The following is a 15,685-nucleotide window of genomic DNA, read 5'->3' as shown; positions in this document are numbered from 1 at the left end:
AAACAAAACTTGCCACTCATCATTGTTACTCATAACCATTGTGTCTTTATAAAACCATTTTGCTCAGTTTTTTCTTTTTTTTTTGGTATATCATTTTAAGGCATAAGTCAAAATAATCATATATTGGGGCGCCTGGGTGGCTCAGTCGGTTAAGCGTCCGACTTCAGCTCAGGTCATGATCTCGCAGCCTGTGAGTTTGAGCCCCACGTTGGGCTCTGTGCTGACAGCTGGGAGCCTGGAGCCTGTCTCAGATTCTGTGTCTCCCTCTCTCTCTGACCCTCCCTGCTTCATGCTCTCTCTCTCTCTGTCTCAAAAATAAATAAATGTTAACAAAATAAAAAAAAATCATATATTAAAATAAAATGACAGGAAATTTCGACTCAACAGCAAGTAAAAGATAAACCAAAAAAAAAAAAAAAAGGCGGGGTGGGGGGTAACAATCATTTCATGTCTTAATTAACTTTGACAGTAATATGTGACTGTTTTCATTTGGACAGTTTGGACTTTTGCAGGAAAAATACTGCAATTTGAACTGGGTCATATTAAAAAAGGCTTCAGTTTTCTCCTTGATAAAGGCAAGATTAGCTCTACAATCCTTTCCAGCACATCTGTTGAGGAAAACTAAGGTGCTTCAGACAAGATGAAAAATGAGAAGTTCAATCTTTTCACTATAAATAGGAAAGGAAAACCTTAATTTATATTAAGGAAAATGGAAAGCCCCAGTTTATGCATTCAGTGGCCTCTTACACACACACACACACACACACACACACACACACACACACACACACACAGGTTCTTAATCCCAATACCAGTCCCACCCTTCATTAACATGCAAACCCACACATCCCATCTCCCCCACCCTTGACCCACACCCCCCATATACCTCAGCTATGGTCATTCTCAGAGCACTGACAGGGGAGAGCTCAATATCCACCAGCTGGGCAGCTTTTAAACTCTGCCCAGTAAAGATTGCACAAGGACAGAAAACAGCATAGTTAGAATCTTCAGGTTAACAGGGACACACAGCTAAGAACATTTAGCACAGTGTCTAGAAACAAAGGAGGATTTCAGATTGTAGTTGAGCCTTGGACAAGTAAGACGAGAGTCTACAGTTATTCTGAGTTTTTGAGGAAAATGGGCAAAGATAAAATAATTTAGTATTAGTCACAGTTTTAAGTCAAGCTTGGTGAACCTGTCCATACCCCATATCTTCTATTGCCCAGCTTTATTCCTTTCAGCTAAAGAAGTCAAATTATAGGACAACGTCACTGGGTGATTAAGCAAAAGCAGATTGATAAAAAGGGCACTAATATAAAGGGCAAGAGTTACAATCTAGAGAAAAATGCTGATTTCCTACATTTCTTTACATAGCCACTAACAGGGCTCCTTAAAATGTAAGAAAAGTAATGAAGATATCTCCAGCAAAGATTTCTATTAAACTGATAGCATGAAATTCTGAGATCATAAATTCCCCTGGTTCTGATTCTAGGTTTACTACGAGACCTTATGAATAAAATTTGACTTCCCTCTTGGCCTGCCTACATGGAATGAATGTGCTAGATACGCCAATATGTGCTTTTTCAACTTGTAGAAGTTGATTGCCTTTCTTTATGTTATCAAATTAGCATTTTGGTTCTATTTTTTTTAATTTAAATAATGGCAAACATTTTTCATTAGCTCAAGGATAAAATGTATGTTTAATGTCTGCTTTTTCAAAATTGCCAATTTGGCATTTATGCTAATGCTCTGACATTCTAAGAAATCTGAAAGGAATTATAAAGGGCCTGTAATTTTTTTAAAAGCCAAACAAAATATTTGCAGGCACATATTCACTCCTCTGTTTATTGATTCTATTCTGGTTAAAATTTAACCACTGGTTTCTTTGGAACTATGCACATGTGAAGAATTTCATGGATAGAAAGTATGATTTATATTTAAATTGAAAAAAAAAATTTATTGAGTACTTTTTCTTCTTCCCTCAGTTCAGTTTGCAGGTTTCCAGTACCGTGTCTTATAATTTAACCTTGTTTAAGTTGCTGGCATAAAGATACTGGGTTTTAGTCACATTTTAGAAAGAAGAAATGTCAGTTTCTCTGCATACTCAGAGTTTTGTTATAAAATTAAGGAGACACACACTCAGCTTTTTCTGTCTAGTCCGAGGATAACAGTCATTTGAGCACAAACATTGCTTAAACAAATGGAATGAAAATCTGGAATTCCCTTACAGTATCACTGTCGCAGGGTTGGAACTGGAAGGGCTGGGGTTTGTGAAATACAGCATTCTCTTGTAAAAACAGCTGAAGATTATAGTCCCGTACGACCTAAAGAGAAAATAAAGTATCTTTAAGTCTTTAATAAGGTTAAGATATCCAGTAATTGTATTTTAAAGTTTAAGACTTATTCTGCTGCTTTCCAAAAATGAGAAATCATCCAACACTATGTGACCAAAAGAAAATGATAATTATCCATTTTTTTTTCATTTTAGATAAGAGTTGTTACTTGTATGTCCTATTTTCTCAATAGTCTAAATATGGAAAGTACTAGTTTAGAAACTAGCCCAGATTTTGGGACTAAATAATATGCAATATTTTAAGACAGCAAAAAGATAGTGATTATACAAAAAGCTGTTCTTTTTAATGGGGGCAGCGGAATGAAAATAGGAAACCACATTAGTCTCTTAGGTCTCTCCCAGTTATAAAATTTTGTAGACTTCTTAAAGTCTGCTATATGGAGATTGTCGCCCACTAGGAAACTGCTAGATAACATTCTACATAGCACAAAATCGCATTCAAAAAAAATTTTTTTTGAGCAGGCTCCATGCCCAAAGTGGGGCTTGAATTCACGACCCTGAGATCAAGAGTTGCATGCTCTACTGACTGAGCCAGCCAGAAACCCTACCAAATATTATTTTTATAGTATTTCTTGCCACCTTTTCTAGGTGGTTATTATTATTTTTTTTAAGATTTTAAAAAATCTTTAAGTAATCTCTATACACCCAAGACGGGGCTTGAACTTACAACCCCCAAATCAAAAGTTATATGCTCCACTGACTGAGTCAGCCAGGTGCCCCTAGGAGGTTACATTCTAACTACCATCTTATTGCATACCAAGAAGACAGACTAAAAGGAATTCATATAGAAGGGGAATTCTGATACACAGAATGCAGCAAAACAGTACAGAAAGCCATCTGAAAAGACTTCATTGCATTATATACCCTGGGAATGAATGGAAATCAGCAACATTTGATTGTGCAGAAACCTATTTTCCATTTTGCTACAGTGCTTACTTACCCTTTACTTATCTTTCATTAGCACTTCTGCCAGAGGATGGGCAGAATATGAAAAATTTAAAGAAGCTCTGTAGCTATACCTTAGTAGTCCTCAGAAAAGGGTTTACTGAGAATATGGAGAAAGTAGGGGGTTATATTTTACATTTTATTTACCAGCACAAATCCAGTTCCCTATCGCTCATTCAGCAATTTATTGAGAGAGCTTACCAAACCTAATGTTTAATGCAGTGATGAGGGGAGAATATAGATGAATAAAGATGAATACACAAGGTTAATATCTTCAAGGAATTTATAATCTGGAAAGTGGGAGACCCAGACAATACACAGTTAAGTACACCGTGGAAGTATGTAGAGGGTACTTAGAGAACACAAAAGAGGATGATATTTAATCCAGACTGACGGGGTGAGATGGGGTGAGCAGAGTTTGGGAAAATTTTGTCAGGCAAGGCTGGCTGAATAAACATCTTCTCAAAGGGAAATGTGTTTTTTTTCTTTTCCTGGATTCCAGTTTTAAGCTGTGAAAGCTCTTGACACAGCCCTAAGAGCCTCACTAATCATCATGCAAAAAAAGTTAAGAGGATCATCCTTCTAGTTACAACCTTTTTTATATTTTTAACTTTATTATAACATATATAAAACTAGAGACAACGGTATAATGTATCCCCACGTAACCATCATCCAACTTCCAAAAATGGCCCCTCCTGCCCAATCTTGTTTCATTAATAGATCCAACTATCTCTTCCACCCCCAACTATACTGAAGCAAGTCTCAGACATATGCCTTAATCCATAATATTTCAATATGATATCTAAAATACAAGGACTCTTTTAAAAAACATACCCATCCAGGGGCGCCTGGGTGGCTCAGTTGGTTATGCATCTGACTCCTGATTTTGGCTCAGCTCATGATCTCTCAGTTTGTGAGTTTGAGCCCTTCATCAGGCTCTGAGCGGACAGTGTGGAGCCTGCTTAGGATTCGCTCTTTCTCTCTCTTTCTCTGCCTCTCCCCCTCTTGTGCTGTCTCTGTCTCTCTCTAAATAAATAAACTTAAAAAAAAAAAACATGCTCATAAATTCTTATCTTTCAGTACTCACTCTAAATGTCAATGGACTAAATGTCCCAATCAAAAGACACAGGATAACAGAATGGATAGGAAAACAAGATCTATCTATATGCTGTTTACAAGAGACCCACTTTAGACCTAAGGACACCTTCAGATTGAAAGTAAGGGAATGGAGAACCATCTATCATGCTAATGGTCAACAAAAGAAAGCCAGGGTAGCCATACTTATATCAGACAATCCAGACTTTAAAATAAAGACTGTAACAAGAGATGAAGAAGGGCATTATATCATAATTAAGGAAGGGGTCTATCCACCAAGAAGATCTAAGAATTGTAAGCATTTAGGCTCCAAATTTGGAGGTACCCAAATATATAAATCAATTAATCACAATATAAAGAAACTCATTGATAAGAATACCATAATAATAGGGGACTTCAACACCCCACTTACAGCAATAGATAGATCATCTAAATAGACAATGAACAAGGAAACAATGGTTCTGAATGACACACTGGACCAGACAGACTTAACAGATATATTCAGAACATTTCATCCTAAAGCAGAATACACATTCTTCTCCAGTGCACATGGAACGTTTTCCAGAATAGATCACATACTGGGGTACAAAAAGATCAAGATCATACTGTGCATATTTTCAGACCACAATGCTATGAAACTTGAAATCAACCACAAGAAAAAATGTGGAAAGATAACAAATACTTGGAGACTAAAGACCATCATACTATAGAATGAATGGGCTAACCAAGAAGTTAAAGAGGAGATTAAAAAGGACATGGAAGCCAATGAAAATAATAACACCACAGCTCAAAACCTCCAGGAGACAGCAAAGGTGGTTATAAGAGGAAAGTATATAGCAATCCAGGCCTTCCTAAAGAAGGAAGATCTCATATATACAACTTAACCTTACACCTTACAGATATGGAAAAAGAACAGCAAATAAAACCCAAAACCAGCAGAAGACAGGAAATAATAAAGACTAGAGCAGAAATCAGTGCTATCGAAACTAAAAAAACAGTAGAACAGATCAATGAAGCCAGAAGCTGGTTCTTTGAAAGAATTAACAAAATTGATAAGCCCCTAGCCAGTTTGATCAAATAGAAAAAGGAAAGAACCCAAATAAATAAAATCAATAATGGAAGAGGGGAGATCACAACCAACATAGCAGAAATATAAACAATAATAAGGGAATATTATGAGCAATTATGTGCCAATAATATGGGCAATCTGGAAGAAATGGACAAATTCCTAGAAACATATACACTACCAAAACTGAAACAGGAAGAAATAGAAAATTTGAACAGACCCTTAACCAGTAAAGAAATCGAATTATTAATTAAAAATCTCCCAAAAAACAAGAGTCCAGGACCAGATAGATGGCTTTCCAATAGAATTCTACCAAACATTTAAAGAAGAGTTAACAACTATTCTCTTGAAGCTGTTCCAAAAAATAGAAATGGAAGGAAAACTTCCAAACTCTTTCTATGAAGCCAGTGTTACTTTGATTCCAAAACCAGACAAAGACTCCACTAAAAAGGAGAACTATAGACCAATTTTTCTGATGAACATGGATGCAAAAATCCTCAACAAGATACTAGCCAACTGGATCCAACAATACATTAAAAAAATTATTCACCATGACCAAGTGGGATTTACACCTGGGATGCAGGGCTGGTTCAAAATCTGCAAAACAATCAACATGATTCATCACATCAATAAAAGAAAGGACAAAAACCACATGATCCTCTCAATAGATGCAGAGAAAGCATCTGACAAAATACAGCATCCTTTCTTGATAAAAACCCTCAAGAAAGTAGAGATAGAAGGAACATACCTTGAGATCATAAAAGCCATATATGAAAGACCCAATGCTAATATCATCTTCAATGGGGAAAAACTGAGAGCTTTCCCCCTAAGGTCAGGAACAAGCCAGGGATGTCCACTCTTGTCACTGTTACTCAACACAGTATTGGAAATCATAGCCTCAGCAATCAGACAACACAAAGAAATAAAAGGCATCCAAATCAGCCAGGAGGAGGTCAAACTTGCACTCTTTGCAGATGACATGATACTCTATATGGAAAACCCAAAAGATTCCACCAAAAAACTGCTAGAACTGATCCATGAATTCAGCAAAGTCACAGGATATAAAATCAATGCACAGAAATCGGGTGCATTCCTATACACCAATAATCAAGCAACAGAAAGAGAAATCAAGGAATTGATCCCATTTACAACTGCACCAAAACCCATAAAATACATAGGAATAAATCTAAGAGGTGAAAAATCTACACACTGATAACTATAGGAAGCTTATGAAAGAAATTGAAGAATACGCCAAAAAATGGAAAAAATATTCCATGTTCCTGGATAGGAAGAACAAATATTGTTAAAATGTCCATACTACTCAAAGCAATCTACACGCTCAATACAATCCCTAATAAAATAATACCAGCATTCTTCACAGAGCTAGAACAAACAATCCGAACATTTGTATGGAATGAGAAAAGACCCCGAATAGCCACAGAAATCTTGAGAAAGAAAACCAAAGATGGAGGCATCACGATCCTGGACTTCAAGCTGTTTTACAAAGCTGTAATCATCAAGACAGTGTGGTACTGGCACAAAAACAGACACTCAGATCAATGGAACAAAGTAGAGAACCCAAAAATGGACCCACAAACATATGGCCAACTAATCTTTGACAAAGCAGGAAAGAATATCCAATGGAATAAAGAGTGTCTTCAGCAAGTGGTGCTGGAAAAACTGGACAGCAACATGCATAAAAATGAACCTGGACCACTTTCTTACACCATACACAAAAAGAAACTCAAAATGGATGAAGGACCTAAATGTAAGACAGGAAGCCATCAAAATCCCCAAGGAGAAAGCAGGCAAAAACCTCTTTGACTGTGGCCGCAGCAACTTCTTACTCAACACATCTCCAGAGGCAAGGGAAACAAAAGCAAAAATGAATTATTGGGACCTCATCAAAATAAAAAGCTTCTGCACAGTGAAGGAAACAATCAGCAAAACTAAAAGGCAACTGATAGAATGGGAAAAGATATTTGCAAATGACATATCAGATAAAGGGTTAGTATCCAAAATCTATAAAGAACTTCTCAAACTCAACACTCAAAAAACAAATAATCCAGTGAAGAAATGGGCAAAAGACATGAATAGACACTTCTCCAAAAAAGACGTCCGGATGACCAACCAACACATGAAAAAATACTCAACATCACTCATCATCAGGGAAATACAAACCAAAACCACAATGAAATACCACCTCACACCTGTCAGAATGGCTAACATTAACAACTCAGGAAACAACAGATGTTAGCAAGGATGCGGAGAAAGAGGATCTCTTTTGCACTGTTGGTGGGAATGCAAACTGGTGCAGCCACTCTGGAAAACAGTATGGAGGTTCCTCAAAAAATTAAAAATAGAACTACCCTATGACCCAGCAATTGCACTACTAGGTATTTATCCAAGGGATACAGGTGTGCTGTTTTGAAGGGGAACATGCACCCCAATGTTGATAACAGCACTATCAACAATAGCCAAAGTATGGAAAGAACACAAATGTCCACCGATGGACGAACAGATAAAGAAGATGTGGTATACATATACAATGGAGTATTAGCCGGCAATCAAAAAAATGAAATCTTGCTGTTTGCAACTATGTGGATGGAGCTAGAGGGTATTATACTAAGTGAAATTAGTCAGAGAAAAACAAACATCATATGACTTCACTCATATGAGGACTTTAAGATACAAAACAGATGAACATAAGGGAAGGGAAGCAAAACTAATATAAAAACAGGGAGGGGGACAAAACATAGGAAACTCTTAAATACAGAGAACTGAGATTTGATGGGGGATGGGGGAGAGAAGAAAATGGGTGATGGGCATTGAGGAGGGCACTTGCTGGGATGAGAACTGGGTGTTGTATCTAAGCCAATTTGACAATAAATTGTCATAAAAAATAATTTCTCCCATCCTATGGGCTATCTTTTCTATATTCTCCTTTTTTAAATCTTTTTTTTTTAATGTTTATTTATTTTTGAGAGAGAGGAAGAACACAAGCAAGGGAAGGTCAGAGAAAGAGGGAGGGAGACACAGAATCTGAAGCAGGATCCAGGCTCTGAGCTGTCAACCCAGAGCCTGATGTGGGGCTTGAACCCACGAACCATGAGATCATGACCTCTGCTGAAGTTGGACACTTAACTGACTGAGGTACCCAGGCACCCCTGTCTTTTCTATATTCTTGAGAATGTTCTTCAATGCACAAAAGCTTTTAATTTGAGTAAGTCAAATTATCTGTTTTTTCTTTGGTTGCTTCTGCACAGAATCGCAGAATGGCAAAGCTTTAATGGCAAAGCTTTAATGGCAAAGCTAAGAACACGGTGCCAAACCCAAGGTCATAAAGATTTACCTATATGTTTTCTTCTATAGTTTTAGGTCACTGATCCATTTTGAGTTAATTTTTGTATATGGAGTGAGGCAGGGGTTCAACTTCATTCTCTTGCATGTGGTTATCTTGTCTCAGCACAAGTCTTTTGTTGAAAAAAGTAGTCTTTCTTTACTAAATGGCCTTGGCAACCTTGTTGAAAATCAATTGGCCATAGATGTTTGGGCTTATTTCTGGATTATCAATTCTATTTCATTGGTCTATATATGTCTGTCCTTATGCTAGTACCACACTATTTTGATTAATCTTGAATTAACTTTTGAAATTGGGAAGTGTGAGTCCTTCAGCTTTGTTTTTTCTTTTCAATGTTGTTTTTGGGTATTCAGGGCCCCTTGGAAGTTCCATATGAATTTGAGGACAGGCTTTCCCATTTCTGCAAAAAAAGGTCATTGGAATTTTGATAGGGATTGATTGAATCTATAGATTGCTTTGGGGAATATGAACTCTTTCAATCCATAAATATGATTTCCATTTATTTAGGTCCTCTTCAATTACTTTCAGCAATGTTTTATAGTTTCTCAATGTACAAGTCTTTGAATCCTTTATTTAAATTTATTCTTGGTATTTTATTCTTTAGATATTATAGCTGGAATTGTCTTAATTTTCTTTTGGTGTATTCATTGATGGAGTACAGAAACATAGTTGATTTTTGTGTTTTGATCTCGTACCTGTAATTTCACTGAATTGATTTATTAGCTCTAGTACTTTTTTCATGGTCTCTATAGTATTTTCTATATATAATTATGTCATCTGCAAAAACAGATAATTTCATTCTTCCCTTTCAATATGGATGCCTTCCACTTCTTTTTTCCTTGACTAATTGATCTGACTAGGACTTCCAGTACAGTAGGGAAAATGGGCATCTTTGTCTTGTTCCTGATCTCTAGAAGGAAACCTTTCAGATTTTCACCATTAAGCACGATGTTAACTGTAGGTTTTTCATAAATGCCTTTTATCTGTTAAGGAAGTTCCCTTCTATTTCTAATTTGTGTTTTTATCATAAAAGAGTGTTTAATTTTGTCAAATGCTTTTCCTGTGTCTTTTCTTTTCCCTGTTTCTTTTGAGATGATAATAGTTTTTTTTCCCTTTATTTTATTAAGTTTACTTTTTGGTTAGTCTTCAAGGTATTAAAAGTGGCAATAACGGACAAGTCAATTTCCAAAAAAATACAGAATAACACTTCTTTTCTGAACTATTAAAAAGCTATGTTACTAATTGGTAGGAGTCTCCTTACGCAGACAGAAAGCAAGCACACGTGAACAAACTATAAAAGCCAGAACTACCTTTGGAGTTACTATCCTAGACAAAATATTTATGACAACATCTGCTTCAGTTACATATACAAAGCATTTCATAAAATATTAAGGAGCAAGCTTCATAAATAATTAAACTTAAACAAAAGCTCCTAGGGCCAGGTGTTTCTCTTCAGAGGATGAAAGATACAGAGAACACGATAATAGCTAGTGTGTCAGTATGGATTACCCCCGCCCCCCAAGTATCTTTGAGAATATGTACAGTTACAATTTAGATGGGGGCGGGAGAATAAACTCCTCCCTAAAAAGACAAAGTAATAATGGTGTAGAATAAAAACCTGAAGACTTTCAAACTTCTCTCTGGGTTATCAGATCACTCTTCTGGGTTCAGCAGTGTAACAAGAATAGCATAACAAGCTCTTTGTAACAGAAAAGCACATGGCATAAAACTTAAAGGTATGAGCTCTTCTAGTTTTTGGAACAAAGGGCTCAACTCCTAGTTATATCATTCTTACTTTCAATATAAACAGAAGAGGATATCATTTATCCTCATCCCTGGGGAGCAAGATATTCATATGAGTGAATGCAGAGAAAAGTGAAAGCTTATCTCTTTATGTCCAAACCAGTTTATATATTTTTAATTCATTTTCTATGGAAATAATACAAGCTAAAGAGATAATATAGTATAGTAGTAGAGCATGGAAAATGCGATGTGTGAGTATGTAACCTTGGGCAGCCATATAAACTTCCTGAGTCTGTTTTCTTCTATATAACGGGCATGATAATATCAACCTCAGAGGATGTGCTTAAAACTCCTAGAAAATTAAGTGTTGTGTAAAATATTAGTTATTCTTTAAGACTAAATTTACCTGTTTTATAAACTGAAAGTAGTGTATCCAACATAACTTATTTTCAGAAAAAGATATTTTAAACAATTCTGTCAGAGGACAATCTCTCTGATAAAAATAAATGTAATAAAATATAATTTCTAATAAAATTAGAAATGAAAAATGTTACCCCACTACAATACTCCCACTGAATGAAAACTGGAAAAACTCATCTCTAAACAGTTCATGGGTTAACAAGGGGGAGAATGTAGAAACAACAAAAAGCCCCTACATATAAAATGCAGTTAAAGTAGAAAAAGAAATGTTTAGCCTTAAGTGGGTTTACTTGCAAGAAAGACTAAAACAAAGGATCTAATAGAAAAAGAAGCCTGAAAAAGAATAAGCACATAAACTGTAATAAAGTAGAAAGAAATAATAAATATAAAGGCAGGTATTAAGGAAATAGCAACAACATGAAGAAGTAGAGTAAAAGCTGGATCTTGGAGATTAAGAAGACAGACTGGTAAGTTTGATCAAAATGAAAGAAAGCACAGCACATACAATATTAGAAATGGAAAGGAAGACGACAATAGAGTACCCAAGTTTATACACATATACCATCAAATTTGATAAATAAAATGGACTATTGTCTAGGAAAGTATAAGTTACCAAAATGTATTAAAAAAAGGAACAGGAAGCCTGAATGGGCCAATAAATATACACAGTTTGATCACTATTCAAAAATCAACCGCTCCACAAACAGAACAAAGCCAAGATGTTTTTATAGACTCATTCCCCCAACATTCTCTTATAGAAAATTTCAAATACATATACCTTAAAATAAAAATAACTATATGCAAACACCCATATACCCACTACCTAGATTCTTCAATTAACATTTTTCTACATTTGCTTTCATATAACTACCCATCTTTCTACCCATCCTACTTTCTATACATCAATCCTTCTATATCTTGTATTGGATTCTGGAAAATCCAGAAAATCCAGGAAAATAGAAACATGATAGGATTTCAAAGCACCAGAGTAGTGATTTTTATATTTCTGTATCAACTTAATATTCTATCCATCTACCTACCTACCTACCTACCTATCTACCTATCTACTTTTTGAAGTAAACTCTAGGCCCTACATGGGGCTAGAACTCATGATCCCAAGATCATACTCCACTGACTGACCCAGCTGTGTGCCCCCCAAATTAATATTTTAAATGTTTTTCTAAAAATAGAAATAGAGTCATGGTACACTGAAAACAAGAATAAATATATAAGGAGGTGCTCAGGAAGAAGAGTCTATGCTTCTTTTCTTAAGAAACCCTGATTCCTTTCCAAACAATTTCTTAAGGTATTAAGCCAGTTCCTGCTTCCCCTGCCAAAAAAGAGGATTGAACGAAATATTTAAAAATAGCTGTTACAAAATGAATATAGTTTTACAAATGCATGCATTCAGCTGGGAAACATTTACTATGCATTTAATGTATCAGAATAAAAAAATTACTAATCATAAGAACAATTTATCTTCAAAAGGACAGTTTGTATGCTGCAAAAAAATTTTAATCTGTCAGGATCCTGAAGAAAAGCAATTTTGTTTATTTTCTCTGCACACAGTGTGAACATGCCAGCAAAGTTGCTGGATCCTAACACTTTTGAACAAAGATTTACCATCAATGAATGACAGCATGTAGGAGGTAAGGTTAATTTTTAAAAAACAAGATAAAGCCTTCATTTTTTGATCAGTGATAAAATGCTACCTTCCCTTTTGTGTCTTTTTATTATTTTTTACACTGACACATGACCTTGCTGTCCTTCCATATGAATGAGTTGAGTGCATTCAAAATTTATTTGAGTGGAAGGTAAAATTCCCTTTTTTCTTTTAAAGATTTTATTCATTTAAAAAAATTTTTAATGTTTATATTTGAGAGACAGCAAAAGAGAGAGACAGCACGTGAGCTGGGGAGAGGCAGAGAGAGAGAGACAAAGACAGAATCTGAAGCAGGTTCCAGGCTCTGAGCTGTCAGCACAGAGCCCGATGTGGGGTTCAAACTCACAAGCCATGAGATCATGACCTGAGCCAAAGTCAGAGGTTCAACTGACTGAGCCACCCAGGCGCCCCTAAAGATTTTATTTTTAAGTAATCTCTACACCTAATGTGGGACTTGAACTTGCAACTCTGAGATCAAGAGTCACATGCTCTTCTGACTGAGTCAGTCAGGCACCCCGAAGGTAAAACTCTTCAAATCATTTCATCTCAAAAGCAATATGGCAGCAGAGTGATATCCTGCACTAGCTTGTACCCTTACCTCCCCTTTTCCCCTTTGTGCCAACTCATCAAGAACACCATGCAACTTTGTTAGAAGGAAAAGTGTTTCCAGGAGATTTGTCCTTTAAAGCATTCTTCTAAAGTGCCGGTGACTTCATTTTGTTTGCATGCAAAAACATTTTAGATTCTAAAATGGATAACATCACATATTTCACTAAAGGTAACTTACCTTGCTGGAGGTTTCTAATAAAAACTGGAATGTGTTCTGCACAGCTTGGCATGTCTCTAGCTCAGTCCGGCTGAAGGCTATTAAATAATCCTTCAGGTGATCATACACATTTCCATCAAGAGCCTGTAAAAGAGTAATAAACAAAAGCAAAAAAAATTATGACAAAGCTTTGATACACAACACCTACTGTTCACGAGGTAAGTTCAGTTTAAAATCTATTAATAATAAATGGACAAAAGATAAAGATTGTTACATAAACGTACTTATAACCAGTAAACAATCACTTGGGAAAATGCTGAATCTTTCTAATAAATAGGAACTAAAAAAGATAAAATCCAATACTGGTAAAGCTGTAGAAACAGGATACACTTGGAGACAAAGTTATTGGGTTCTAATCTTTGTTCATCTGTTTATTAACTGCCATCAACCACTGTAGTCATTTTATAACAGAGTAGGTGTGGGAGTTAAATGGAACTGTGGATGTGAAAGGACCCAGGCACAGTGCCTGAAACAGAGTAGACATGCAATCATGTCAAATCATCTCCTCCATTTTTCCTCATCCACTGTTGGTAGGATTATAAATTAGTATACTCTTACTACAGAGCAGTCAGAGAAAAAAACACAATAGCGATGGTTAGAAAAAAGTGATTTAGAAATACACTTTTGAAGAAACACCAATGAAATGTCTATAAAGAATTTTAAACATTCTTCTTTGTTTAAGCATTTAGAGTAGGATTCACTGAAATTGAAAGAAAAAAAAAAAGAAAACCGCGAAACATTTGAAAAATAATTAGGCTATGATATATATAATGACTGAAATATAGGCACCAACAAAAACTATGGTAACTATACTGTTGCAAAAGTAGATACAAAATAATTTTAGGTTAAAAAAAAAGTAAAACAAATAGCATACATATTAGCAACAACTATGGGGAAAATATATCTATAATAATAGCAATAATCAAAAAAAGGTTCTGGAGTCCTGCCAATCAATGGAAATTGTCTTAAAAATTGAGGTAAAATTTTCACAACATAAAATTCACCACTTTAGCTATTTTAAAGTATACAATTCAGCTATTTTAAAGTATACAATTAGTACATTCACAATGTTGTGTAACCATCAGTACTATCTACGTCCAGCATATTTGCACTGTCCCCAAAAGAAATCCCATATCCATTAGGTGGTGACTCCCATTTCTCCCTTGCTGCCCCCACCTCTGACAACCATTAATCTTTCTACCTCTAAGGGTTTGCCTAGACATTTCATATAAATGGAACCATATAACACGTGTCATTTTGTGCCTGCCTTTATCACCAGGCATAATGTTTTCAAGGTTCATCAATGTATTAATATTTCATTTCTTTTTATGACTGAATAATATTCTTTTATATGGATATACCACATTTAGTATCCATTCATTGGTTGATGGGCATTTGGGTTGTTTCCACTTTTTGGCTATTATGGATAATGCTGCTATGAACTTTTATGTATAAGTTTTTATTTGAACATCTGTTTCCAATTCTCTGGGTATATGCCTACCAGTGGAACTGCTGAGTCCTATGGTAATTCTATGTCTAACTATTTGAGGAACTGCCAAACTTTTCCACAGTGGCTGCACCATTTTACATCCCCATTAACCATGTATAAAGGTTCCAATTTCTCTACATCCTCATCAATGCTTGTTGTTTTCTGTTTGTTTTTTTTTTAATTATTCAAGCCATGCAAGCAGTATCTCCTTGTGGTTTTGACTTGCATTTCTCTAATGACTAATAATGTGGGTATCTTTTCATGGGCTTACTGGCCATTTGTATGCTGTCCTTGGAAAAATGTCTACTCAAGTCCTTCGCTCATTTTTAAATTGGGTTGTTTTGTCTTTTTGTTGTGGGGTTGTAAGAGTTATTCATATAATCAGATACATGTATTTTATTAGATGTATGACTTCCAAATATATTCTCTTATTTTGTGGGCTGTCTTTTCACTTTCTCAATAGCGTCCTTTGATGCACAAAAAGTTCTTGTTTTGATGAAGTCTAATTTAGCTATTTTTCTTTTTTGCTTGTGTTCTGGTATCATATCCTCAATGGAGGTTTTACAGTAAATAAACTCTTTGTACATCTTATGTCTGGCTATTCCATTAAACTTTTACTATAACACTGATTTTTAAAAAATGCACACCTAATCCCCGAAGCACTGAGTAATAAAGCTGCACATTCTATAGTGCTTACTCCACCAGATGGCACCATCAAGCACTT

The 15,685-nt window shown here is 35.5% G+C and overlaps 1 protein-coding gene across 2 annotated transcripts in view; it reads right to left on the bottom strand.

Moving 5' to 3' along the window:
• The window catches only part of FCHSD2 (FCH and double SH3 domains 2), a 285,200-nt gene that overhangs the window by 67,253 nt on the left and 202,262 nt on the right, over nucleotides 1–15,685 (bottom strand). Inside the window, exons 9-11 of one of the 2 annotated variants that reach the window (XM_043580308.1) lie at nucleotides 13,434–13,556; nucleotides 2,229–2,324; nucleotides 887–958 (exon numbers count right to left, since the gene is read on the bottom strand). In XM_043580308.1, coding sequence (XP_043436243.1) covers nucleotides 887–958; nucleotides 2,229–2,324; nucleotides 13,434–13,556 — 291 coding nt within the window. The remainder of the gene's footprint in view (nucleotides 1–886; nucleotides 959–2,228; nucleotides 2,325–13,433; nucleotides 13,557–15,685) is intronic. The other variant, XM_043580309.1, reaches the window with a different exon arrangement.

Source organism: Prionailurus bengalensis, chromosome D1, assembly GCF_016509475.1.
Source record: "Prionailurus bengalensis isolate Pbe53 chromosome D1, Fcat_Pben_1.1_paternal_pri, whole genome shotgun sequence".
In the NCBI taxonomy this organism is placed as follows: Eukaryota; Metazoa; Chordata; class Mammalia; order Carnivora; family Felidae; genus Prionailurus; species Prionailurus bengalensis.
The sequence above is the reverse complement of the archived record's forward strand: the minus strand, read 5'-3'. Positions and strand labels throughout refer to the sequence as shown.